This window comes from Macaca fascicularis, chromosome 10, assembly GCF_037993035.2.
Source record: "Macaca fascicularis isolate 582-1 chromosome 10, T2T-MFA8v1.1".
Lineage (NCBI taxonomy): Eukaryota > Metazoa > Chordata > Mammalia > Primates > Cercopithecidae > Macaca > Macaca fascicularis.
Window position 1 is genome coordinate 91,674,771 of NC_088384.1, and position 26,055 is coordinate 91,700,825.

General features: G+C 50.4%; 2 protein-coding genes across 28 annotated transcripts in view; one reads left to right on the forward strand and one right to left on the reverse strand.

The window, feature by feature from the left end:
• Positions 1 to 8,008: 8,008 nt before the first annotated feature.
• On the forward strand, positions 8,009 to 13,574 carry SPAG4 (sperm associated antigen 4). 3 transcript variants are annotated; one of them, XM_005568859.5, is made up of 12 exons: positions 8,009 to 8,487; positions 9,629 to 9,733; positions 10,017 to 10,083; positions 10,276 to 10,337; positions 10,587 to 10,630; positions 10,947 to 10,972; positions 11,109 to 11,217; positions 11,420 to 11,495; positions 11,675 to 11,790; positions 12,112 to 12,279; positions 13,210 to 13,299; positions 13,402 to 13,574. In XM_005568859.5, exons 1-12 carry the CDS (start codon positions 8,184 to 8,186, stop codon positions 13,549 to 13,551), a joined length of 1,317 nt encoding a protein of 438 aa, XP_005568916.3. In that variant the 5' UTR covers positions 8,009 to 8,183; the 3' UTR covers positions 13,552 to 13,574. The 3 variants fall into 3 exon arrangements, with proteins under 3 accessions (XP_005568916.3, XP_005568917.3, XP_073861301.1); XM_005568860.5 differs by having other exon boundaries at positions 8,009 to 8,468; XM_074005200.1 differs by lacking the exons at positions 8,009 to 8,487; positions 9,629 to 9,733; positions 10,017 to 10,083; positions 10,587 to 10,630 and having other exon boundaries at positions 10,174 to 10,337.
• A 4,675-nt stretch (positions 13,575 to 18,249) lies between these two features.
• LOC101926439 (RNA-binding protein 12) overlaps positions 18,250 to 26,055 on the reverse strand; it is a 39,099-nt gene continuing 31,293 nt past the window's right edge. For 12 of the 25 annotated variants that reach the window (XM_005568872.4, XM_045362849.2, XM_045362846.2 and 9 more), the window contains 15 exons: positions 24,951 to 25,079; positions 24,673 to 24,852; positions 24,468 to 24,542; positions 24,319 to 24,390; positions 24,101 to 24,181; positions 23,841 to 23,930; positions 23,645 to 23,731; positions 23,420 to 23,506; positions 23,266 to 23,325; positions 23,053 to 23,186; positions 22,893 to 22,947; positions 22,587 to 22,638; positions 19,475 to 19,608; positions 18,780 to 19,016; positions 18,250 to 18,594 (listed from right to left, as the gene is read on the reverse strand). In XM_005568872.4, the coding sequence (XP_005568929.3) occupies positions 18,454 to 18,594; positions 18,780 to 19,016; positions 19,475 to 19,608; positions 22,587 to 22,638; positions 22,893 to 22,947; positions 23,053 to 23,186; positions 23,266 to 23,325; positions 23,420 to 23,506; positions 23,645 to 23,731; positions 23,841 to 23,930; positions 24,101 to 24,181; positions 24,319 to 24,390; positions 24,468 to 24,542; positions 24,673 to 24,852; positions 24,951 to 25,079 (1,614 nt within the window). In that variant the 3' untranslated portion in view covers positions 18,250 to 18,453. The remainder of the gene's footprint in view (positions 18,595 to 18,779; positions 19,017 to 19,474; positions 19,609 to 22,586; positions 22,639 to 22,892; positions 22,948 to 23,052; positions 23,187 to 23,265; positions 23,326 to 23,419; positions 23,507 to 23,644; positions 23,732 to 23,840; positions 23,931 to 24,100; positions 24,182 to 24,318; positions 24,391 to 24,467; positions 24,543 to 24,672; positions 24,853 to 24,950; positions 25,080 to 26,055) is intronic. The other 13 variants (XR_012419312.1, XR_012419308.1, XR_012419307.1 and 10 more) reach the window with 3 other exon arrangements.

Here is a 26,055-nt window from a genome sequence, read left to right on the forward strand (position 1 = left end):
CAGGCACATGCCACCACACCTGGCTAATTTTTTAATTTTTTTAGTAGAGACGGGGTTTCACCATATTGGCCAGACTGGTCTCAAACTCCTGACTTTGTGATCCACCTGCCTCGGCCTCCCAAAGTACTGGGATTACAGGCATGAGTCACTGCACCCGGGCTAATTTTTGTATTTTTAAGTAGAGACGGGGTGTCACCATGTTGGCCTGGCTGTTCTCGAATTCCTGACCTTCAGTGATCCGCCCGTCTCAGCCTCCCAAAGTGCTGGGATTACAGGAGTGAGCCACCGCACCCAGCCCCTTCCTTTCTTCTTCCTTTTTTAAGGCAGGGTCTGTCACTCAGTTACCCAGACTGAAGTGCAGTGGTGCAATCAAGGCTCACTGCAGCCTCAATCTCCCAGGCTCAGCCTCCCAAGTAGCTGGAACAACAGGCATGTGCCACCATGCTTGGCTAATTTTTGTATTTTTTGTAGTGATGGGGTTTTGCCATGTTGCTCAAGCTGGTCTCAAATTCCTGGCCTCAAGTGATCCTCCCATCTCGGACTCCCAAAATGCTGGGATTACAGACGTGAGCCACCACACCTGGCCTCATGTTGTTTCTTGTTCATCTTCCTGTTCTCAGTGCCCAGATCAGGGTTTGGCACATGGTAGGCCCTTAAAACACTGAACAAATGGATGAATTAATAAATTAATCCCTTAGCCCTCAGAAGTAGTGCTGTAGGCATTCAACACATTTATTGAATTAAAAAGTGATTAAATGTGTGTTCCTAGCTTGCAACAAAATAGTCATTCAGCTGGAAGCCAGGTGTCCTTAACTTGGGGTCCTAGGATCCTAGTGGGACCATAGAATGGCTCCATGGAGGCTGCAAATCTTTGAAATTTTCTGCAAAATATTGGGCATGTGTACACTTTTGTGGACAAAGAGCTCATCGCTTAGGTTAATAACCCTAAAACAGATATACAATACTTTTGCTGAGTGAAGTCATGAATGTATCTTGAAATCTGAACCCATAATATGTGAAAGTATGTACTCACAGGAGTTCACAGCCAGGCCTTTTAATTCTATATATATATATAAATTTATATATATATGCATATATATAAATTTTTTTTTTCAGACAGGGTCTTGCTCTGTCACCCAGGCTGGAGTGCAGTGGCACAATTACAGCTCACTACAGCCTCAACTTCCCAGGCTTAAGTGATATTCCTGACTCAGCCTCCCTAGTAGCTGGGTCTACAGGCTCATGCAATCACACCACCTGGTTTTTTTAAGAGGTGGGGTCTCACTGTGTTGCCCAGGCTGGTCTCCTGGGCTCTAGCAATCCTCCTTCCTTGGCCTCCCCAAGTGCTGGGATTACAGACATGATCTACCATGTCCTGCACCTTCTATTTGCAGGACTTGTGCTATGGCACCCTGCAGGGCGTGCAGCCAGAGAGAGGAGAATCACATGTGTCTGTCTTCCAGTAACTTCATGACTCCAATAGCTAACACAGCCTAGAAAGACTGGAATTACCCGCAGAGCAGAAAAGGGTCAGGGCCCAGGAACTCAGAGGAGGGAGACCAGAGGTGCTTCCCTAAAAAAGGAATGTTTAAAATGGGTTTAGGCTCCTGGAAAGCGGAGCTTGCAGTGAGCCAAGATCGCGCCACTGCACTCCAACCTGGGCGACAGAGCGAGACACTGTCTCAAAAAAAAAAAAATTGGTTTAGGCTCAGCACGGTGGCTCATGCCTGTTGGGAGCTCAAGACAGGAGGATTTCTTGAGCCCAGGAGGTCAAGGCTGCAGTAAACTGTAATCATGCCACTCCACTCCAGCCTAGGCTATTAACAGAGCAAAACACTGTCTCAATTTAAAAAAAAAATTTAAAAGGAAAGAAAGTGGCCGGGCCTGGTGGCTCACTGCTGTAATCCCTGCACTTTGGGAGGCCAAGACAAGTGGATCACGAGGCCAAGACTTCAAGACACCCTGGCCAACATGGTGAAACCCCGTCTGTGCTAAAAATACAAAAATTAGCCAGGTATGATGGTGTGCACTTGTAATCTCAACTACTCAGGAGGCTGAGGTAGGAGAATCACTTGAACCCGGGAGGCGGCGGTTGCAGTGAGCCAAGATTGGGCCATTGTACTCCAGCCTGGGCCAACAGAGTGAGACTCCACCCCAAAAGAAAAGAAAATTTGCTTAGAGCAGTAGTCCCCAATCTTTTTTGGCACCAGTGACCACGGACCGGTTTCATGGAAGGCAATTTTCCCATGGACAGAGTCGGGGGTAGGGGCAGGGGGCGGAAAGGATGGTTTGGAGATGAAACTGTTCCACCTCAGATCATTAGGTGTTACATTCTCATAAGGAGCACACAACCTAAAACTCTCACATGCACAGTTACCAATAGGGCTCGTGCTCCTATGAGAATCTAATGCTGCTGCTGATCTGACAGGAGGCGGAGTTCAGGTGGTGATGCTCCATTACCCACCACTCACCTCCTGCTGTGCATCCTGGTTCTTAACAGGTCACGGACTGGTACCAGTCCATGGCCTGGGGGTTGGGGACCCGTGGCTCAAAGGACAGGAGCTGGGAGCAAAGACAGAAACCTAGGCAGTGGGAAGAAATGCTGCATGTTTTCTGGGCCCATGTAATGTGTTCAGTTTGGCCTGAATACAAGGAATGTATTGGGTGGCGGCAGAGGCAGCAGATAAGATTAGACAGTCAGAGGAGCTGGTTCTTACCGTGTGAGCTTGAGCCAGTCATGGTCTCTTCTTGTGCTTCAGCTTTTCCATCTCAGTACTGGGTTGGAAAGCCCTGTTCTGCCTATTTCTCCACTGTTGTTGTTTTGAGACAGAGTCTCATTCTGTCACCCAGGCTGGAGTGCAATGGTGTGATCTTGGCTCACTGCATCCTCCACCTCCCGGGTTCAAGTGATTCTCCTGCCTCAGCCTCCTGAATAGCTGGGATTAACAGGCGTACACCACCACGCCCGGCTAATTTTTTTATTTTTAGTAGAGATGGGGTTTCACCATGTTGGCCAGGCTGATCTTGAACTCCTGACCTCAGTTGATCAGCCCTTCTAGGCCTCCAAAGTGCTGGGATTACAGAAGTGAGTCACTGCACCTGGCCAATTGTTATGTATTCAAATGAGTTTGAGGGTCTAAAACATATCAGAAGAGGGACAGGCTGTTCTGTTTTTAAGAAAGGCCCAGATTAGACCTGAACCCTCAGATGCTGGGAGAAGGCTTCACCTCCTCCCAATCTTTTTTGTGTTTGTTTCTTGGTTTTGGTTTTTTTTTTTTTTTTTTTTTTTTTTTTGAGACGGAGTCTCGCTCTGTCACCCAGGCTGGAGTGCTGTGGCCGGATCTCACCTCACTGCAAGCTCCGCCTCCCGGGTTTACGCCATTCTCCTGCCTCAGCCTCCCGAGTAGTTGGGACTACAGGCGCCCACCACCTCGCCCGGCTAGTTTTTTGTATTTTTTAGTAGAGACGGGGTTTCACCGTGTTAGCCAGGCTGGTCTCGATCTCCTGACCTCGTGATCTGCCCGTCTCGGCCTCCCAAAGTGCTGGGATTACAGGCTTGAGCCACCGCGCCCGGCCTTGGTTTTGTTTTTTAAGACAGTGTCAGCCAGGCACAGTGGCTCACGCCTGTAATCCCAACACTTTGGGAGGCTGAGAAAGGCAGATCAAGAGGTCAGGGGATCTGGTCTCGATGGTGAAATCCCTTCTCTACTAAAAATACAAAAAATTAGCTGGGCGTGGTGGCGGGCGCCTGTGGTCCCAGCTACTCGGGAGGCTGAGGCAGGAGAATGGCGTGAACCTAGGAGATGGAGCTTGCAGTGAGCTGACATCGTGCCACTGCACTCCAGCCTGGGTGACAGAGCACGGCTCCGTCTCAAAAAAAAAAAAAAAAGACAGTGTCTTATTCTGTTGCCCAGGCTGGAGTATAGTGGTGCGATCTCACAGCTCACTGCAACATCCACTTCCTGGGTTCAACTAATTCCCTAACTCACCTTCCCCAGTAGCTGGGATTACAGGCGAGCGCCACCACACCTGGCTAATTTTTGTATTTTTAGTAGAGAGACGGGGTTTCACCATGTTGGCCAGGCTGGTCTTGAACTCCTGACCTTGTGAGACCACCTCAGCCTCCCAAAGTGCTGGGATTACAGGTATGAGCCACTGTGCCCAGCTCACCTCCCCCTTTTAACAGATAGTGACACTGAGACCCAAAGGAGTTAACAGACAGAAAACATGGCAGAGGGAGAGATGGGGTGGTATGAACCAGAATTTGTAGTTTGCAGTGCCTTCGCCTTCCTCTCCCTTCTTCCATGTGGGTTCTGTGGCACTTAATGAAGCAAGGTATTGATGTCTTCCCTCTGGAGCCTGGCATGGGCATCTCTCCTCTGGGCTGGAACATAGCTTAACAGATTGTCCCTGTGCCTCAACCCCTCAAAAACTGCCACTTCCAGTTCCACTGCCACATATTCTTGTTTTGTTTTGAGACGAAGTCTGGCTCTGTCACCCAGGCTGGAGTGCAGTGGTGCGATGCCAGCTCACGGTGACCTCCGCCTTCCGGGTTCAAGCAATTCTTCTGCCTCAGCCTCCCAAGTAGCTGGACGCCACCAGCCCAGCTAATTTTTGTATTTTTAGTAGACACGGGGTTTCACCATATTGGCCAGGCTGATCTCGAACTCTTGACCTCAAGTGATCCACTGCCTGGGTCTCACAAAGTGCTGGGAGTACAGGCCTGAGCCATAGCCATCACGCCCAGCCCCAGTTCCTAACATTCTAAGGAAGGTATGAGATGGCAGCAAGAGGACTGCACTGGAGGGCAGGATTTGCTAATGTGATGCGGTGTGTTATTCCCCTACCTGGACCTGTTTACCTAGCTGTGCAACTTGTGCACGATGCACTGCATTGTGTTTCAAAATGCATTGTTTTTTTTTTCTTTTCTTTTTTTGGTCTCACTCTCTGGCCCAGGCTGGAGTGCAGTGGCGCGGTCTCGGCTCACTGCAACCTCTGCCTTCTGGGATCAAGTGATTCTCCCGCCTCAGCCTCCCAAGTAGCTGGGACTACAGGCACGGGCCACCACAGGTGTCCACTACCACAGCCGGCTAATTTTTTGTATTTTTAGTAGAGATGGGGTTTCACCATGTTGGTCAGGTTGGTCTCAAACTCCTCACATCAGGTGATTCGCCCACCTCAACCTCTCAAAGTGCTGGGATTTCAGGTGTGAGCCACCAAGCCTGGCCCCAAAATGTGGTCTTTAATTAGGATCACAAATGTGGTTGTTAAAAATGCACACTCTGGCCAGGCACAGTGGCTCATATCTGTAATCCCAGCACTTTGGGAGGCCGAGATGGGCGGATCACCTGAGGTCAGGAGTTCAAGACCACCCTAGCCAACATAGTGCAACCCCGTGTCTACTAAAAATACAAAAAAAAAAAAAAAAAAGCCAGGCGTGGTGGCACATGACTGTAATCCCAACTATTTGGGAGGCTAAGGCAGGAGAATTGCTTGAACCCAGGAGGCAGAGCTTGCAGTGAGCTGAGGTCGTACCATTGTACTCCAACCTGGCCACAGAGCAAGACTCTGTCTAAAAAACAAACAAAAACAAAACAAAAAAGCATTCCTGGGTCAACTCAGAAATTCTGCAGTATCTGCAGTAGAATCACAAGGTTTGCCTGGGAAGCTGAATTTCTATAAGCTGCACTGATATTCTGTTACATAGCAAGAGTTTGGGGACCTCTAGTCTTCTGGCTGTGACCATCTGATTCCTCATTCTTTCCTCCATGGCTCAGGTGTGCAGCCTGAGTGTGGGTATGATGATTGGTGGGTGCTGAATTCTCAACCCACAGACCCCTGGGAAATATGGGTCTGGGGGAGGGACCCACAGATCCTGAATAAGCTCTCTGACCTGATGTCTAGGATGAGAGGAGGGGACTGAAGGGCTTGCAGAGCAAAGGGGACTAAGCATTTAGAAGTGCCCTAAGTGATGCCCTGCTCCTTCTTAACATTCATTATTTGCGAATATTTGAGCACCTACTACATGCTAGGCTTATCTAGGTGTTGGAGGATACAGTAGTGAATGAAAATCTGTGCCCGCGTTAAGTTTATGTTCTAGTGGACATGGTAGGCAATAAGGAAATAAATAAATGGGCCGGGCAAGGTGGCTCACATCTATAATCCCAGCACTTTGGGAGGCAGAAGTGAGTGGATCACTTGAGCTCAGGAGTTAAAGACCAGCCTAGGCAACATAGTGAGACCCCGTCTCTACAAAAAATACAAAAATTAGCTGGATGTGGTGGCAGGCCCCTGTAGTCCCAGCTACTCGGGAGGATTGCTTGAGCCCGGGAGATGGAGGTTGCAGTGAGCTGAGATCCTGCCACCGCACTCCAGCCTGGGCAACAGAGTGAGACCTCATCTCAAAAAAGAAAGATAGAAATGAAATATATAGCATGTTAGTGATACGTGCTGAGGAGAAAAACAAAACAGAGATGGGGGATAGAAACTGTTACTCGTTAAGTGCAATTTTAGATGGGGTTTTCTAGGAAGTGCTGTGACGTCATCGCTTGCTTTAAAAGCGGCCAGGCGCGGTGGCTGACTCCTGTAATCCCAGCACTTTGGGAGCCCCAGGCAGGCAGATCACCTGAGGTCAGGAGTTCGAGACCAGTCTGGCCAACATGGTAAAACGCTGTCTCTACAAAAATACAAAAATTAGCTGGGCATGATGGCGGGTGTCTGTAATCCCAGCTACTCAGGAGGCTGAGGCAGGAGAATCGCTTGAACCTGTGAGGCGGAGGTTGCACTGAGATGAGACTGCACTACTGCACTCCAGCCTGGGTGACAGACCAGGACTCTGTCTCAAAAAAAAAAAAAATAATAAAATAAAATAAAAAATAAGCCTGGGCGCGGTGGCTCATGCCTGTAATCCCAGGAGCCGAGAGGGGCGAGGCAGGCGGATCACCTGAGATCGGGAGTTCAAGACCAGCTTGACTAACATGGAGAAACCCCGTTTCTACTAAAAATACAAAATTAGCCAGGAGTGGTGGTGCATGCCTGTAATCCCAGCTACTCAGGAGGCTGAGGCAGGAGAATCGCTTGAACCCGGGAGGCGGAGGTTGCAGTGGACCAAGATCGTGCCATTGCACTCCAGCCTGGGCAACAGAGTGAGACTCCATCTCAAAAAAAAAAGAAAGAAAAGAGAAAGGAAGGAAGGAAAGAAAGAAACAGAGTGAGACTCCATCTCAAAAAAAAAAGAAAAAGAAAAGAAAGAGAAAGAAAGAAAAGAAAGAGAAAGAAAGAAAAGAGAAAGAAAGAAAGAAAGAAAAAGAAAGAAAGAAAGAAAGAAAGAAAGAAAGAAAGAAAGAAAGAAAGAAAGAAAGAGAAAGAATCTGTTTTTTTTTTTTTTTTTGAGACGGAGTCTCGCTCTGTCGCCCAGGCTGGAGTGCAGTGGCTTGATCTCAGCTCACTGCAAGCTCCGCCTCCCGGGTTCACGCCATTCTCCGGCCTCAGCCTCCCGAGTAGCTGGGACTACAGGCGCCCGCCACCTCGCCCGGCTAGTTTTTTGTATTTCTTAATAGAGACGGGGTTTCACCGTGTTAGCCAGGATGGTTTCGATCTCCTGACCTCGTGATCGGCCCGTCTCGGCCTCCCAAAGTGCTGGGATTACAGGCTTGAGCCACCGCGCCCGGCCAAGAATCTGTTATACACTGAGTGCCATTTTAGATGGGGTTTTCTGGGAAGTGCTGTGACATCATTGCTTTAAAAGAGGCCGGGCGCGGTGGCTGACGCCTGCACTCCCAGCGCTTTGGGAGGCCGAGGCAGGAGGATCGCTTGAGCTTGGGAGTTCGAAGTTACAATGAGCTATATCAAGCCACTGCACTCCAGCCTGGGCAATGAGAAAGACCCTGTCTCTTAACAACAACAACAAAGTCAGAAGGAGAGGCTGCCATGGCTACGGCTCCCGGTGACGTCACGGCCAGTTCCGTGACGCGCGGCCAGGGCGGCCCGTGGAGACCGAGGCTCCTCTGTGACGTCAGCAGCCGGCCGGGACACAGCGGGAGGGCAGGTGCGGCCGCGGGGCCTGCAGACTTCAAGCAGGGTCCGTGTGGTCCCCGCGGCGCGCAGCGGCTGAAGGAGGCCCCAGGGCCTTGGCGACCGCGGCGGCGGCTTTAGCGTCCGTGACTGGGCAGCAGGGGGTCAGGATGCGGCGAAGCTCCCGCCCGGGCTCGGCCTCGTCCTCGCGCAAGCACACGCCCAACTTTTTCAGCGAGAACAGCTCAGTGAGCATCACCTCGGAGGACAGCAACGGGCTCCGGTCAGCGGGGCCGGGGCCTGGGGACCCCGAGGGCAGAGGAGCCCGGGGCCCGAGCTGCGGTGAGCCCGCCTTGAGCGCGGGAGTGCCCGGAGGAACCACATGGGCAGGAAGCTCTCGGCAGAAGCCGGCGCCTCGGAGCCACAACTGGCAGACAGCCTGTGGCGCGGCAACCGTGAGGGGCGGGGCCTCGGGTGCGGGCGGGGTCGACCCCGGGTGAGCCGATGGAGGGGGCGGGGCCTAAAGGGTGGTGCCGGGCGGGAATGGGACTAAGATGATATCTGGGCACCTCCTACAAGGTGGGTTCTGTAGGGTAAAGGGGAGGTGCTAAATGAGATCCCTTAAGGGGCGGAACCTCGGTGTCCTCAATGGTTATTGGAAGGGGCGGGTAAAATCTTGTGGTTGGGCGCCACTGAGAAGGTGCGGCCTCAGTGTTAGCGTGAGTGGCTCCCAGGACAATCGGGCTCCACCAAGACCTAAGGCTGGGGAGGGGTCATCCTTTTGGGGGTGGGACCAACTCCTTTTTTTTTTTGAAACGGAGTTTCCCTCTTGTTGCCCAGGCTGGAGTGCAATGGCACGATCTCAGCTCACCACAACTTCCGCCTCCCGGGTTCAAACGATTCTCCCGCCTCAGCCTCCCGAGTAGCTGGGATTACAGGCATGCGCCTCCACGCCCGGCTAATTTTTGTGTTTTTAGTAAAGACGGTATTTCTCCGTGTTAGTCAGGCTGGCCTCGAACTCCCGACCTCAGGTGATCCGCCCGCCTCGGCCTCCCAAAGCGCTGGGATTACAGGCGTGAGCCACCGCGCGCGGCCAGGAGACCAACTCTTTTTTTTTTTTTTTTTTTTTGAGATGGAGTCTTGCTCTGTGTCCCAGGCTGGAGTGCAGTGGCGTGATCTCTGCTCACTGCAAGCTCCGCCTCCCGGGTTCACGCCATTCTGCCTCAGCCTTCCGAGTAGCTAGGACTGCAGGCGCCCGCCACCTCGCCTGGCTAGTTTTTTCGTATTTTTAGTAGAGACGGGGTTTCACCGTGTTAGCCAGGATGGTCTCGATCTTCTGACCTCGTGATCTGCCCGCCTCGGCCTCCCAAAGTGCTGGGATTACAGGCGTGAGCCACCGCGCCCCGCCCAGGAGACCAAGTCTTGACTGAGCCTCCCTGAGGGGCGGGGCTTCAGAGGGCGGAGCGGGAGCCGGGATAGGGCTGCGGTGGGACCAAAGCCTTTGAGAGGCTTCCCAGCTTTCTGGCTTCTGGACTCAGCAATCTGCGGCCGGGTCTCGAGGGGAAAATAGGTCTGTGGTGCGCAAGGCCCCAATGGAGCCCTTGGTTTCCCGCAGAACCCACTGGGTCTCCAGCAGTCTCTGAGGAGCCGCTCGACCTTCTGCCGACCCTGGATCTGAGGCAGGAGATGCCTCCCTCGCGGGTGTTCAAGAGCTTTCTGAGTACGGGCCAGGCCAGCTGCGATCCCCTCTGACCCTCGGGTTCGCCTCTCTGAACTCCAGTTCTCTCTGAGTCCCCGGCCCCCGTTTGAGTATCAAGCCCCTCTCCGAGCCTCAACTCATCCTCCTGGCCCCCATCTAATTCTCCTAGCCCACCCTACTCTTCCTGAACCCCAGGCCCACTCCCAGCCCCTCCCGAGCGCCTTCTGAACCCGGACACCACGCCCGTTGAGCCCCCGCCTGTCCCTGCCGTGGGCCCCTCTCTGACCCCCTGTCCTGGCCTCAGGCCTGCTCTTCCAGGTGCTGAGCGTGTTGTTATCCCTGGCAGGAGACGTGCTGGTCAGCATGTACAGGTCAGAGGGAGGGACGCTGGCGCCCCAGGGGCCGCTCTTTGGAGGAGGTGGGGAGCAGGGCCGGGACCTTGCTGGCGCTTGAGCCGATTCAGATCTGATTGAGTCGTGTTGGCAGGAGCTGGGTCTAGGACCACGGGGTGGGGACTGGAGGGCTGAGCAGGTCGGGGCCTCAGCCTCCCTCCGGTTCCCCAGGGAGGTCTGTTCCATCCGCTTCCTGTTCACGGCTGTGTCGCTGCTGAGCCTCTTTCTGGCAGGTGAGGGGCAGTGAATTCCCTGGAGCCCCTGCCCTGGGTGCTTTGGAGGCAAACCCAGCACATTTTCTCCTACATCCTCGCTCCTGCAGCTCCTGGCATTCCCCTGCAGAGCCCTCTAGTTCCCCCTCAGACTCCCACTGTCCTCCCCAGGCTTAACCCCCTCAAGCCTCTTTCCACTATCCCCCTATGCCGGGGAAACCCATTCTCTTCCTTTTCCTTCCCCTGAGACCCCTCCCCCTCTTTCTCCAGCAATCTGGCTGGGGCTTCTGTACCTGGTCTCTCCTTTGGAGAATGTGAGTTGGGGAGACTGTCCTGGGGTAGGGGGCTGGCAGGTTGTGGATCTGGAGATTGTGGGGGTCCCCTGGACTGTTGGTCTGCTGGGGTGGGGGTAGTGCCAGAGGCTACAATCCTTAAGAAGGGCTGGATATAAACAGATTTATGAGGGATTGTGCTTGAGGGGCTCTTGGGGGTTCTGATACTGGGAGGTCAAGGAGGAGTTGAGGAAAGGGGACAGTCTTCAAAAAGGAAGCCCTGGCCGTTTCCAGGCTGAGGTAGGAGCAAGGACGTCGGGAGCTGAGCGGCTCTGTGTTTTGTCCCTTCATCCAACAGGAACCTAAGGAGATGCTGACTCTAAGGTGAAAGGGGGCACCTAGGGTGGGAAATTGGTGGGCTCAAAGTTGCTTCTTTGAGAACTTTGAAGGCGTGGGGGCCTTTGGGAGGTGTCCAGGGGGACAGGGAGCCAACCCCACGGCGCCCACCTCCCACCTCCAGTGAGTACCACGAGCGCGTGCGCTCCCAGGGGCAGCAGCTGCAACAGCTCCAGGCCGAGCTGGATAAACTCCACAAGGAGGTGTCCACTGTTCGGGCAGCCAACAGTGAGGTGAGCCCGGGCCCACCTGGGAAACCCCTGATGGATCCGTGCTCCCAGGGTCCTGCGACTTAAGCTCCGCCCAGAGCCCTGCGGGATTTCTCCCAGGGCCCACGAAGTCCGCCCCAAAGCAACCAGCTCCCAGAGGTCCCGCCCACCTGTAAAAGCGGCCCGCAAGCCTCGCTCCTCCAGGCCTCGCTCTCCCTCCTTGCAGAGAGTGGCCAAGCTCGTGTTCCAGAGGCTGAATGAGGACTTTGTGCGGAAGCCCGACTATGCGCTGAGCTCTGTGGGTAAGACCCGGAGACACTGGAAGACAGAGACGCAGACAGGAAAGAGGCCAAGACCCTGACACAGACATTCCCATGCACCTGACCGGCCGAAGACAGAGCCTCGGACAGCCCCCACTCTGTCCCCGCGCCCCGACTCCTGGCAAGGCCTGGGAGTCTGAGGGTACTTCTCCCTTTTCCAGGAGCCTCCATCGACCTGCAGAAGACATCCCACGACTACGCAGACAGGAACACTGCCTACTTCTGGAATCGCTTCAGCTTCTGGAACTACGCACGGCCGCCCACGGTTATCCTGGAGGTGGGTCTGGAAACATCCCGGGATGTGACCTGGGGCGGGACGCTGGGGAAAGCACCAAAACCTCGCCCTGCAGGCGGAGCCTGGCTGAGTCGAGGGCGTGGCGCTAGGCGGGCCTGGCTTGGCCTGGGTGGGGCTCTGGACGAGCCCGAGGACCGCCTTTAACTCTAGAAGAGACCTGGCAATGCTGGGGACTGGACCCTGGGCGGGCTGGAGGTGGAGCTCTGGGCGGGCCGATGGATGCTGTCCAGCTGAGGCCCGGGCTGGGGAGTGGCAACAGTCGCTCTGTCCGACGATTCTGACGGTCCCTCCGCCCACCTGCAGCCTCACGTGTTCCCCGGGAATTGCTGGGCTTTTGAAGGCGACCAAGGCCAGGTGGTGATCCAACTGCCGGGCCGAGTGCAGCTGAGCGACATCACTCTGCAGCATCCACCGCCCAGCGTGGAACACACCGGAGGAGCCAACAGCGCCCCCCGCGATTTCGCGGTCTTTGTGAGTGCGGACGAGGTCAGGAGGTGGGGGATTTTGCCTAGACAGCCCCAAGCAGTCTTGAGAACTGGTGCCATTATCTGAGTCTTCGCTTGCTCATCTATAAAATGGAGATACTACTGTTTGCCTCTCAGAGCTGCTGGAGCTCTTTATAGTCATAACCATATCCAGATATTAGTTATTGCTTGCACAGCACTTACTCCCTGCCAAGCAGTTTACATGCATTCTTATTTTGTTGTTTTTGAGACAGTCTCGCTCTTGTCACCCAGGCTGCTGGAGTGCAGTGGAGCGATCTCAGCTCACTGCAACCTCAGCCTCTGGGGTTCAAGCGATTCTTGTGCCTCATCCTCCCAAGTAGCTGGAATTACAGGCGTGCACCACCACGCCCGGCTAATTTTTGTATTTTTAGTAGAGATGGGGTTTCACCATGTTGGCCAGGATGGTCTTAAACTCCTGACCTCAAGTGATCCGCCCGCCTCGGCCTTCTGAAATGCTAGGATTACAGGTATGAGCCACCACACCTGCTTTGTACCCATATAACAACCTATGATGTACTGTTATTATCTCTCCCTTTAAAGATGAAGAAAGTAATGCTCAGAGAGGGGACGTTATTTGTACAAGGTAACACAACTAACTGTTGGCAGGACTAAAATTTAAAACCTGGTTTCTTCCCAGGAGGCGGAGCTTGCACTGAGCAGAGATCGCGCCACTGCACTCCAGCCTGGGCGATAGAGTAAGACTCTGTCTCAAAAAAATAAAAAATAAAACCTGGTTTCTTAGAGCCCACATTCTGAATTACAGTATACAACCATCAAAAAATACATAAGAACATGCATATAGCTATTGAATACATAGAAGATCCTCAGCAAAGTTTTCTTCTCCCCCCTCCACCTGTCCCCCTCATGGTTCCTCCTTTCACTCTTCACCCACCAGGGCCTCCAGGTTGATGATGAAACTGAAGTTTTCTTGGGGAAATTCACCTTTGATGTTGAGAAATCGGAGATTCAGACTTTCCACCTGCAGGTGTGTTTGTCTCCAGGGTGAAGGTACCAAGGGAGTGGGGTAGTGAGGGATGAATTACCCAGGAGGAGGGCAGCCCTTGGCATGATCCATTTGTCTCCCCAGAATGACCCCCCAGCTGCCTTTCCCAAGGTGAAGATCCAGATTCTAAGCAACTGGGGCCACCCCCGTTTCACATGCTTGTATCGAGTCCGTGCCCATGGTGTGCGAACCTCAGAGGGGGCAGAGGGCAGTGCCACAGGGGGGCCCCATTAAACATGCTGATTGTTGGAGTAGAATTGAGTTCTGCTGAAGGATGCTGATCAGTGCTTTGGGGGGCTCTTGTTGGGAGAGCTCTGGCTGCTGTTGCATCTAAGTATGGTGGGGTTTACTTCCCAATGCATCCTCTTTTCTTAGAGAAGTCTAGACCAAGGTCATAATAGCAGCTTCTGTTTATGGAGTGTCTACCATGTACAAGAAACAGTGCTGTGGACATTACACACATTACCTAACTTAATTCTCACAACCAGAGAGGGAAGCTGCTCAGGTCAGGAAACTTGTTCAATGCTACACAGCTAGTGAAAGGCAGCGCCAGAGCAGTACCCAGGCCCACCTTCCTCCAGAGGCATTCCTCTAACCACAGAACTGCAGGCAGCCTGAACCCACCTTTGTGCTCAAGCCCCAGTGGGAAAGTCCCCAACTCCTGCTAGGTACAGGTGGAGGAGTAGCTACCCCCTTTCTGCAGGCACACACTCAAAAGCTAAGGAGACTTGAGAATCTCTAGGAAGCTTCTGAGTTACAGGGCTGATGCAGGCCTGGTAGCCCCAATGTAGGTTGTCCTTACTGAGACCTGAGTTCCCAATACTGTGTGAGGCACAGGATAGATGATTTAGTGTTCACCAGGCCCTGCCCTCAAGGAGCCTGACAGGGGAACGAAGAGGCTCCAGGAAACAGGACAATGCATTTAAAGATCCAAGAATTCTTCACTCTAAGAGTCAAAAGTGGAATTGCAGGGAAAAAAGACGAAGGAGAAGGCAACAAAGGATTAATGAGTTCTACCTAGGGGTAGGAAAGGAGGACCAGCATGAGCAAAAAAACATGCACCATCTTGGAGGGCAATTTGCAATATCTATTAAAATTTTAAATATACACTTTGATCTAGCACTTCCACTTTTAGGAACAAATTCTTCAGAAACATTCCTGTTAAGTGCACAAAGATACATGTAAAAAGATGTTCATTATCGCATTGTTTGAAAAAAACTAGGATTCAAATCTCCAGGAATAAGAGACTGGTACACTCCTACAAAAAAATAAAGATGTAGGCATTAACACCTTCCCAGCTTTAGAAGAATATGCAGGCCGGGCGCGGTGGCTCAAGCCTGTAATCCCAGCACTTTGGGAGGCCGAGACGGGCGGATCACGAGGTCAGGAGATCGAGACCATCCTGGCTAACACCGTGAAACCCCGTCTCTACTAAAAATACAAAAAACTAGCCGGGCGAGGTGGCGGGCGCCTGTAGTCCCAGCTACTCCGGAGGCTGAGGCAGGAGAATGGCCTAAACCCGGGAGGCGGAGCCTGCAGTGAGCTGAGATCCGGCCACTGCACTCCAGCCCCGGCTACAGAGCAAGACTCCGTCTCAAAAAAAAAAAAAAAAAAAAAAGAATATGCAGACTATTAATAGTGTTTATACCTTTAAGAGGTGAAATTCAGCCTGGTGCGGTATCTCCTGTCTGTAGTCCCAGCACTTTGGGAGGCTGAGGCAGGTAGATCATGAGGTCAGGAGATCCAGACCATCCTGGCCAACATGGTGAAACCCCATCTCTACTAAAAATACAAAAATTAGCTGGGCGTGGTGGCACGTGCCTACAGTCCCAGCTACTTGGGAGACTGAGGCAGGAAATCACTTGAACCGGGAGGCGGAGGTTGCAGTGGGCCAAGATCGTGCCACTTCACTCCAGCCTGGCGACAGAGTGAGACTCCGTCTCAAATAAATAAATAATCTGGGGAATTTTTAGAATTATGAATGAATGCAGCTTTTCTGGAGGGTAGTTTCACAACAGGAACCAAAAGCCTTACAAATTTTTGTACTCTTTACTCACAGCAATTCCATTTCTAAGAATGTATCCAAAGAATACATAGATGTATTCAAAGGTAGTATTTATAAGGAAATTTAACACAGTGTTGTTTATAAAGAAAATTGGAAACTTAGTAACCAAGTAGATAAATTGTTATAAAAACTGAGCAGCCAATAGAAATGGTAATATAAGAGAATGTCTGAAGTCATTGAAAGTAATTAATGATATATAGGCCGGGCATGGTGGCTCATACCTGTAATCCCAGCACTTTGGGAGGCTGAAGTGGGAGGATCACCTGAGGTTGAGAGTTCGAGACCAGTCTGGCCAACACTGTGAAACCCCATCTCTACTAAAAATACAAAAATTAGTTGGACATGCTGGTGCGTGCCTGTAATCCCAGCTACTAGGGAGGCTGAGGCAGGAGATTCGCTTGAACCTGGGAGGCAGAGGTTGCAGTGAGCTGAGATCACACCACTGCACTCCAGCCTGGGCAACACAGCAAGACTCTGTCTAAATAGTAATAATAATAAATGATATATGGATAACTTTTTAAAAAGTTAAACTGGCATAAATAAAAAGATAATATTTCCATATCAAAACAGTTCTATATGCCAAAGGATACTATTAATAAAAAGACAACAACCTGGGAAGAAATGTTTTCAACATGTATGAGATTAAGGGCTAATAACCTTAAAATAAAAGCTATAACACATACATGCAGACTATGAATAGGCTATTGAGAATAACTATAATTTACAAATAACCATATAAGATGTTACCTATCCTTCATATTTAAATAAATTCAAGCTGGGCGCGGTGGCTCACGCCTGTAATTCCAGCACTTTGGGAGGCCGAGGTGGGCGGATCACGAGGTCAGGAGTTTGAGACCAGCCTGGCCAACATGGTGAAACATGGCGCATGCCTGTAATCCCAGCTACTCAGGAGACTGAGACAGAAGAATCACTTGAACCTGGGAGGTGGAGGTTGCAATGAGCTGAGATTGTGCCACTGCACTCCAGCCTGGGCAACAGAGTGAGACTCGGTCACAAAAAAAAAAAAAGTGAAAAATAAATAAATAAATTCAAACTAAAAATTATTTTTTGCTTCTTTTTTACCTGTCAGATTAACAAAAGGGGTAAGTTTGACCATAATTTTTGTTATGAAGGATAATTTGCAATATCTATTAAAATTTTAAGTATAACCTTTGATATAGCATTTCCACTTTTAGGAACAAATTCTTCAGAAACATTCTGGTTAAGTGCACAGACATATATGTGCAAGGATGTTCATTATAGCACTGAAATAAACTAGGACTCAAATCTCCATAAATAAGAGATTAGCTAAATAAACTAAGGTATACTCCTACAAAAAAAAAAAAAAAAAGAGATGGCCAAGTGCAGTGGCTTATGCTGGTAATCCCAGCACTTTGGGAGGCCAAGGTGGGCAGATCACCTGAGGTCTCAAGTTCAAGACCAGCCAACATGGTAAAACCACATCTCTACTAAAAATACAAGAATTAGCCAGGTGTGGTGGTACATGCCTGTAGTCCCAGCTACTTGGGAGGCAGAGGCAGAAGAACTGCTTGAACCCAGAAGGCAGAAGTTGCAGTGAGCCGAGATCGCAATATTGCACTCCAGCCTAGGCAACAGAGAGACTACGTCTCAACAAAAAAAGGAATGAAGCAATAGGTTCTGATAGGTAAGACACCCAAAATGTGTTAAATAAAAAGGTGCAAGTAGTTATGTATAAATATCTCATTTATAAAAATCTATTTTCCAGATCTAGGAAAAACGGGGGCCCTTACCTGCTCCACTATTTGTACAATATTTATATTTGAAATAACTTCAGACTAACAAGCACACATTTTAAAATTAGAAAAACAAATTTTAACAAACGCTAAAACTATGTGTAGACAAAAACTTATATGCCCAATATGTTTTATCAGGACATGGTAGTTTGAGTGGTATTTTTTCTGTACTTAAAATTTTTCTTTTCTTTTCTGAGACAGAATCTCACTCTGTAGCTCAGGCTGGGGTGCAGTGGTGCAATACTGGCTCTCTGCAACCTCCGCCTCCTGAGTTCAAGCGATTCTCCTGCCTCAGCCTCCTGAGTAGTTGGAATTATAGGCACCTGCCACCACACCCAGCTAATTTCTGTACTTTTAGTAGAGATGGGGTTTCATCATGTTGGCCAGGCTGGTCTTGAACTCCTGACCTCAAATGATCTGCCCTCCTCAGCCTCCCAAAGTGCTGGGATTACAGGCATGAGCCACCACGCCCAGCCAGAATTTTTCTACAATGAATACATGTATTCTCTATTAAGAAAAAATTAGCTCTTAAAAAGTTCAGGATTTTCACCTGTCTTTAGGACGAAAATTATCACTACTCCCTCCCCTCCAGGAAGTCTACATAGCCTTTGCTCCACCTTAAAACTCATCCTTTCTTCTCCTTTTGCTGCTTTTTATGAAGTCTGACACTTTCCATCTTTGTGTTCCCAGACCAGCTCTGCCCTGAGGGAGGGAAGGTGAAGGCTGGGTGTTTAGCTTACATTCAAACTTTGTATTTCCTTTTCCTGTGCGTGAAATGGGGTCTTGCGATGTTGCCCAGACCTGGTCTGGAACTCCTGGGCTCAAGCAGTCCTCCCACCTCAGCCTCCCAAGCTGAGGACTACAGGCACATCACACCGCCCCTGGCTGTATTTTCAAAAACAGTGAGTCAGTGTCTCTAGAATGAATAGGTATCTGCCCAGAAATACTCAAGTTTGAGTGGGGCTTTACACCACAGGCATCCTTCACTTAACAACCCCTAAGTCAACAAACTGAGGTGCAGAGAAGGGATATAAACATTGCTAATAGCAGCCTCCCACCTAAAATTTACACACACAGAGTGGTGGCAAAGCATTGGTCTTCACTGGTCTTTATTGAATGAAGGTTGTCAGGAGCAAGCAGGTGGGATCAAGAGCAGCAAAAGCAGAAACGAGTATAAAAGTATCAAAAAATACAAAGTGCTAGCACTGAGGAGAGTGTGAAGGGCTGGGTTGGGTTGTGGCCCCGAGGGACCTCTGGGACACAGGATTCAGGACTTGCCACAGCCTCCAAGGGGACCTAGGCCTGGGGGACCTGTGCAGGACCCTTGGCTGAGGGTGGAAGTGGCTTGAGTGGGGCCCAACCCTGGGCCCTGAAGTACGAGACCAGTTGTGTGGGCACTTCTGCGAGTACAGTCTGTGCCAATGCCTCCCGAGGGGCCTGCCAAGAAAAGGGAAAGGTCAGTGGTGGCCCAGAACAGCTGCCCAAAGTCTGCATTTCATACCCAAGAACCCAACCATACCCCAGACTTAGAGGAAAAGGTGAGCATCCCTTGGGCCTAAATCCTACTCACATCAGGGAAAGGTGAAAGGGTAAACTCCCAGATCAAATTTGTACCCACTTACATTCTGGAACCGGCGGTAGGGTACAAACTGCACAATGTCGCGGGCAGCGGCCTGCCCAGAACGTGTATGCAGGGGTCCACCATCAGCATCCAGCTGCTCCATGGCCTCAAAGTCAGCACCACCCACACCCACAATGATCACTGACATGGGCAGGTTTGAGGCGCGCACCACAGCCTCACGTGTGGCTTCCACATCGGTCACAGCACCATCAGTCAGCAGCAACAGCACGAAGTATTGCTAGGGACAAGCCCATTCATGTCCTGAAGCAGATCCTCCTCCCAAACCCCTGCAAACACCCCAGCCACATATCCCCACACTGATACAGGCCAGGCGCAATGGCTCACGCCTGTAATCCCAGCACTTTGGGAGGCCAAGACAGGCGGATCATTTGAGATCAGGAGTTTGCGACCACCCCAGCCAACATGGTAAAACCCCGTCTCTATTAAAAATATAAAAATTTGCTGGGCATGGTGGCACATGCCTGTAATCCAAGCTACTAGGAAGGCTGAGGCAGGAGAATCACTTGAACCCAGGAGGTGGAGGTTGCAGTGAGCTGAGATAGCATCACTGCACTCCAGCCTGGGTGACAGAGCAAGAGTCTATCTCAAAAAAAAAAAAAAAAAAAGTCCTTTGTTCCATAACCCTCAAGGAAGCCCTCGACTGCCACCACTGCCACTGCCGCCCACGACTCTCACCGAGGCAGTCCCCTGATGTGCAGCCTGGGCTGCAAACCTGGCCACGTGGTTGATGATGGGTGCAAAGTTGGTGGGGCCATAGAGGCGAACTTGGGGCAGGGCTTGGCGGTAGGCATCCACAATGCCCTGGATGCCTGCAGAGGAGAGCAAGAAATACCGTAAAGTCCTGGACCTCTCAGGACTACACCAGTCCTGAAATCATCCCATCCCAGCCCAGGAGATCTGGGAACCTGGGTGCATTTCATTCATTCACCCTTGTAAACCAGGGTACTTGACTCTCTCCTACACATGAGGAAACTAAGGTTCAAAGACAGGAGGGGACTTGCCCTAAATCACAGCTTGAATTAACACCCAGATGAGAGGGATTCTCCTGGATAAATCCAGGAGAGTGTGAGCATCAGATTATAACCTATTTAATAATGATCCATTTGATACAATAAGGATCCGTACTATGGATTAATTACTGTGGGAGAAAGGAAAGCTCCTAATAAATGTAGAAGGAAGAATTACACAATCATTTGACAATCACAGAAATGACTGATTCAGGCAAGGATCATCAATGGATGTTAAAACTAGAAAGTATAGCCAGGCACAGTGGCATATGCCTGTAGTCCCAGCTACTCACGAGGCTGAGGTGGGAGGACTGCTTGAGCCCAGGGGTTCAAGGCCAGCTTAGGCAACATAGTGAGACCCCCATCACTTAAAAAATAAAAAACTAGAGGGGAATGTTGATGTGTATGTGATGGATATTTATATAGTCTTTTCTCGAAATATACTAATTAGAAAGGGGAAAATAGTACTTGTATAATGGAGAAACCTGGTAGATGTGACCTTAACTAAGTGACCAAAGTTAACATGACTGGTAACAGGACAAATCAACATCATGTGCCTCTGAATAAGATGCACTGAGAATACACAGCATCACTTTGGTGGTATTCCTGCCAAAAATGTACAACCTGAATCTAATCCTGAGGATTTATTGGGTAAACTCAAACTGAGGGACATTCTAGAAAATATCTGGCCTATATTGTTTATATCATGAAATGTTAATATCATGAAAGGCAAGAAGTCGTCCATATAAAAAATATATACTAACTGAATGCAATGTGTGATCTGAGATTTTCTTTTGCTGTAAAAGATATTAGGACAATTGGCAAAATCTGAATAAATGCTATAGGTTGGATAATAGTATAGATGTTAATTTCCTGATTTTGAGGATTGGTCTGTGATATGTAAGAAAGAGTCTTTGGGGCCGGACGCGGTGGCTCAAGCCTGTAATCCCAGCACTTTGGGAGGCCGAGACGGGTGGATCACGAGGTCAGGAGATCGAGACCATCCTGGCTAACACGGTGAAACCCCGTCTCTACTAAAAAATACAAAAAACTAGCCGGGCGAGGTGGGGCGCCTGTAGTCCCAGCTACTCGGGAGGCTGAGGCAGGAGAATGGCGTAAACCTGGGAGGCGGAGCTTGCAGTGAGCTGAGATTCGGCCACTGCACTCCAGCCCGGGCGACAGAGCAAGACTCTGTCTCAAAAAAAAAAAAAAAAAAAAAAAAAAGAAAGAGTCTTTGATTTTAGGAGATACTGAAGTACTCAGAGGTAAAGAGCCAGGTGGATAATGATGGGTACAAAGTTGGTAGGACCATAGAGGCAAACCTGAGGCAGGGCTATTTATTACAGCATTCTCCAACATATGTATACATGCGTATACATACATAAACACATACATTTATTTCCCTTGAAATGTGAATGTATGTATATATGTATACATGTACATACACACACACACATATATATACACACACACACACACACACTGTATACATGTATGAGAAAAGAGAAAGTAAATGTGGTAAATTGTTATGTTAGGGTAACTGGGATAAAGGTGAAGAGCCCCTGTGAACTCAGGCCCTGACCCCTGAGTTCCAAGGAACTGAGCTCCTATGACTATTCTTGCAACTTTTCTCTAAGTCTGAACTTAGTTGAAATACAAAATTAAAATTTTAAAACCCAGATCAGATCAGGTCAGGTCACCTTTTCCACTTCAGCTTGTGCCCACCTTGGGGTGCTGGGGAGTGAAAAGGTTTGGCCCGAAACAAAAGGGCTTGGTGGACTCGCCAAACACACACTGCAAGGAGGTAAACAAGGCTTCCACTGATGCTCAAATAAGTACCCGTTAGGTTCTAGGCAAAGATAATAATGATAATGTAACAGATACCATTTTTCAGAGAACACTTAATAAGCACCAGGCTTACTGCTTTACTTGGAGCCTCTCCTTGAGTAGTCAATTTCATATAATATTTAGTCTTCTTATGAAACCAAAGCACACAGAAATTAAACAATCTGCCCCAAGTCATGTGGCATGATTTTTTCTTTTTTTTTTTTTTTGAGACAGGGTCTCACTGTGTCACCCAGGCTGGAGTGTAGTGGCATGATCATGATCATGGCTCACCACAGCCTCAACCTCCTGGGCTCAGATCTCCCACCTCAGCCTCCTGAGTAGCTAGAACTGCAGGCACCTGCCAACATGCTTGGCTAAGTTTTGTTTTAGTAGAGACAGGGCTTTGGCTGGTCTGGAACTCCTGGGCTCAAGTGATCCAGCCACCTTGGCCTCCCGACTGAGTGCTAGGATTACGGGTGTGAGCCACCACTCCTAGCCTGACATGATGATTTGATTCCACAGGCCTAGCTCTAAAATCCACCCTCTGGGCTGGGCGCAGTGGCTCACGCCTGTAATCCCAGCACTTTGGGAGGCCAAGGCAGGTGAATCACCTGAGGTCAGGAGTTCGAGACCAGCCTGGCCAACATGGTGAAACCCCGTCTCTATTAAACATACAAAAATTAGCCAGGCATGGTGGCATGCGCCTGTAGTCCCAACTACTTGGGAGGCTGAGGCAGAATTGCTTGAAGCCAGTAGGCAAGTAAGCCAAGATTGCACCACTGCACTCCAGCCTGGGTGACAGAGCAAGACTCCTTCTCAAAAAATAAAAATTAAATAAAATCCACCCTCTGGACAATGAAGGCAGGTATCTGCCCTCACTCTCCCTTTTACTCATGCAGGCTTGCCCCTATGTGTGTGGACTGACCTGCCTCAGGGTGGATGGGGAAACTTACCTGCACAGTAGGGGTTACCAGGGTTGAAATTCAAGGCAAATTCATGCGAGACCTGGAGACAAAAATGAAACCGAGGTTCTTTCCCCATGACCTCTGTGCTGAGAATGAAAAAGGACACTATGGCGTGTGCCAAGATTCCTACAGGAGCTATGGAGTCCTGAGCACTTGCTGTCTACATGCCTGCAGGAATTCATCCCTGCATCTCCTCTTAAAGCTGAGTGCCAGGTAGTAAGTAAATTTACCATATCCCCCAAAATCAGGACCCTGAAACTGAAAACAGGAGTGGCAGAAAGAGAGGGAGCTCACCTGCCAGTCAGGGGGAACCTGGGCCCCAAATCCAAATGCAGGGAACAGCTTGTCTCTGTGGGAGGACAGTGTATTGGGCAAGAGGCAGTGAGGGGACTGTGAGCCCAGAGGCTGAAGCATCTGCAGGGAGCGGGTATAGCCAAGAGAAGCAGGTACTCACGAGTCGTAGTCCTGAACCACGCTGCCCACACTCCACAGTGCCATCAGGTACTCATTGACCCCTGTTGGACTCAGGTAGTGTAGGGAGTCAGGTGAGGAGGGGTCTCCATTGGAGCCAGTGAAGTCCACGCCCACCTGGGAGGAGGTGAGGAAGGGAGCTAAAGACCACCTTGAGCCCCAGACCTATTCTCTTGCCCTTGGTAAGGCAACTTACAGTGAAGTTGATCTGACAGCCTCCCATCACATAGTCCAGAAAGGAATACTCTGTTTCTACCTGCAAATGAAACCAGGGTCATGCCTGGGATGACAGCAGTTGATGTCATGGAGCTCAGGAATCAAAGCCTTGGTTATATGGGCTTTTGTCTCACCCGGCAAATCTTGACACAAATAGTTCCAGAGTTCTTGTAGCTTTTCTTTTTCTGCTGCTTCTCAGGGTGGATGCATTCAAACTCAGCCTGGTGAGGACAGAAAAATTAGGGTAGGAAATTCTCAGAGCATCAGCCAAGGACTCGAGCTGCCTTCTCCTCCCTCTCTAACCCCGAGCTTCAGCTATCTAGGCCCATTTCCACACCCATGGCAAGACCAGCACTCACCGGGACTGCTTGCAGCTGGGCCAAGCTGGTGTGGAAGGTACCGATGAGATCATGTGACCCATCACTGTCATAATCGGAGCATCGCACCTGAGGGGAAGGTGTGTGTGGACATAAACGAGTCAGGTGGCAGATGAGAATAAGTCCCTCCCCAGGTTCTCTTCCCCAGCGCAGTCCATGCAGGAGACAAGCTCCTCACCTCGATGGGTGTGCTGGGGTCCCCACCACAGAAATGCTGAACAGGGACTGAGAAACGCTTCCATGTAGGGTTCAGGTTGTTCTTGATGACCTGAAGGTGGAGGCCAAGGCTTCCAGTGAGTTCTGGCATGGCCCGTGAGGAGCTGCCACACTTCTCTACCCACCTGCAGTTTCTTTCTCCCCAAGTTCCAAACCTTGCTAGTCACAGGCCCCAGGAGATTCTCTCCTACCCCAACCCACCCAATCTCAGGGGTCTCATACCTCAGATCTGTACACCAGGTGCCATTTCCCATCACGCTGGCGGAAGAACTCTAGAAATGGATCCGATTTTCCCAGGAAGTCCTGCCAATGCGAGACCCCAGTTACAAAACTCAGGAACAAACCACCACTATGCCATATCTCTGTCCACACCCCCATCCCCCATATACCATCCTTGGCCCCTTAACTCTTGGATTACCAGTGCCTACTTCCAGACACACCTTCTTATCTAGGTTTCTGGCCTCTATCTCCATGGTCACTACACGATTGTCCTTTAACTCCTGAGCTGAGACCTAGGTAGGGGAAGACTACATCACCTCATGAATTCACTGATGTTAAGTCCCTCCCCAACCCTTGTTGGGTTCCTTACCGTGATGGTCCCCTGCCCAGCGGGTTTTCCAGGCTTCAGCATCAAGGGGAGAGTCAGTACCTGGCTGGACACAATCTGGGGCAAAGCGGGGAAGGGAGTTTCAGGATAACAGGCAGGGTTAGGTCCTGCTTGCCGCCTACCTCCAGGCAGGCTAGGTTGTCTCACGACCTGTGTCTGAAGGATCCTAATCCCCAGCCCTACATACCTGTCCTAGGGAACACTCAGCACCCCCTAGGAAGTCATCATCCCCCAGCTCTGGTGTCTTGTTGTCTATGTCATAGATTCCAAAGCGTAGCTTCTGAACTGTCTCAAAGTGGTACTCAAGCTGTAGGGTCTTGGAGAACTCAGGGCTTGAGCAGTTCCGCACTCGTTCAGTCCGGCCAAGCTGTGGGCAGAGGCCAGTAAGCATCACAGTCACAGCCTCCACCCCAAAACACAATATTAGACTCCCTCCACAACCTTAACCTCCATAATCTGCCTCACCTCAGCCCAGCTACCCCCTCCCACATCCTGTAAAAGGACGCAGAGTGGGTCAGACTTGGAGCCGATGTCCTTGTCAATGAGATGGTCACAGGAAATGGACAGCTGAACCAAGGTCACGCAGTGGGCCATCTGAGGGAAAAGAAGCTGGGTCAAGCACCAGGGAGCCTTCTCTCCCGTTCCCTGACTGCAGGTCCCAGCTTGGGACCCAGGCAGGGCTGAGCATACGTCTACCCCCATGACACCCAAGGAAGAAAAGGCCTTATAGCCTCCAAACTCCTCCACCCCCAGGTGAGCTCACTGGCACAGAAGATGGCGGTTACAACCAACCCTAGTCTGAAGATATTGAAAAGGGGTACTAGCCTCCATCTACAACTGTAACCCCAAACTATCCTCACCCTAAAATTTGTCTTAATACCAATAGGGCTGTCCAAACCCAGACTCCAATCTTGGTCTTTGCAAAGACCAATAAATCTTTCTGACCCCCTTACTGGTTCCAGGTCAGACCCTAATCCAAGTTCTGATCCTAATATAACCCCAAATATAACTATGATCCACAAAGTATCTTCTTCCAGTGATTTCTCACTAACCCTGGGGACCTAACTCTTGAGGTGGAGTTATGATCCCCCTACTAATTCTCCTCACCTCTAATGAGTGCTAATGTCCAACTCCTCACTATTTCCACTGCTGCTGCCCAATCTAAGCCATCACTGTTTCTCGCCTGGCTTACAGCATTAGCCCCTTCAACTGGTCTCCCTTATTCTATGCCGTCTCCACCTCCATTCCCCCATCTCCACCCCAGCAGGCTATTCTAAATACAGCAGTCAGGCTGATCCTATTAAAACATAAGTGAGGCTGGACACGGTGGCTCATGCCTGTAATCCTGGCACTTTGGGAGGCCAAGGTGGGTAGATCACTTGAGGTCAGGAGTTTGAGACCAGCCTAGCCAACATGGTGAAAGCCCGTCTCTACTAAAAAAAATACAAAAATTAGCCGGGCATGGTGGCGCGTGCCTGTAATCTTGGCTACTCAGGAGGCTGAGGCAGGAGAATTGCTTGAACCCAGGAGGTGGAGACTGCAGTGAGCCGAGATCATGCCACTGTACTCC

Bases quoted from the DNA above. Each gene is read 5' to 3' on its own strand.
- SPAG4 (XM_005568859.5), top strand. From the start codon at position 8,184: ATGCGGCGAAGCTCCCGCCCGGGCTCGGCCTCGTCCTCGCGCAAGCAC. The intron at 11,496-11,674 runs GTAAGACCCGGA...TCCCTTTTCCAG, and splicing joins CTATGCGCTGAGCTCTGTGG to GAGCCTCCATCGACCTGCAG. The intron at 12,280-13,209 runs GTGAGTGCGGAC...TTCACCCACCAG, and splicing joins CCCGCGATTTCGCGGTCTTT to GGCCTCCAGGTTGATGATGA.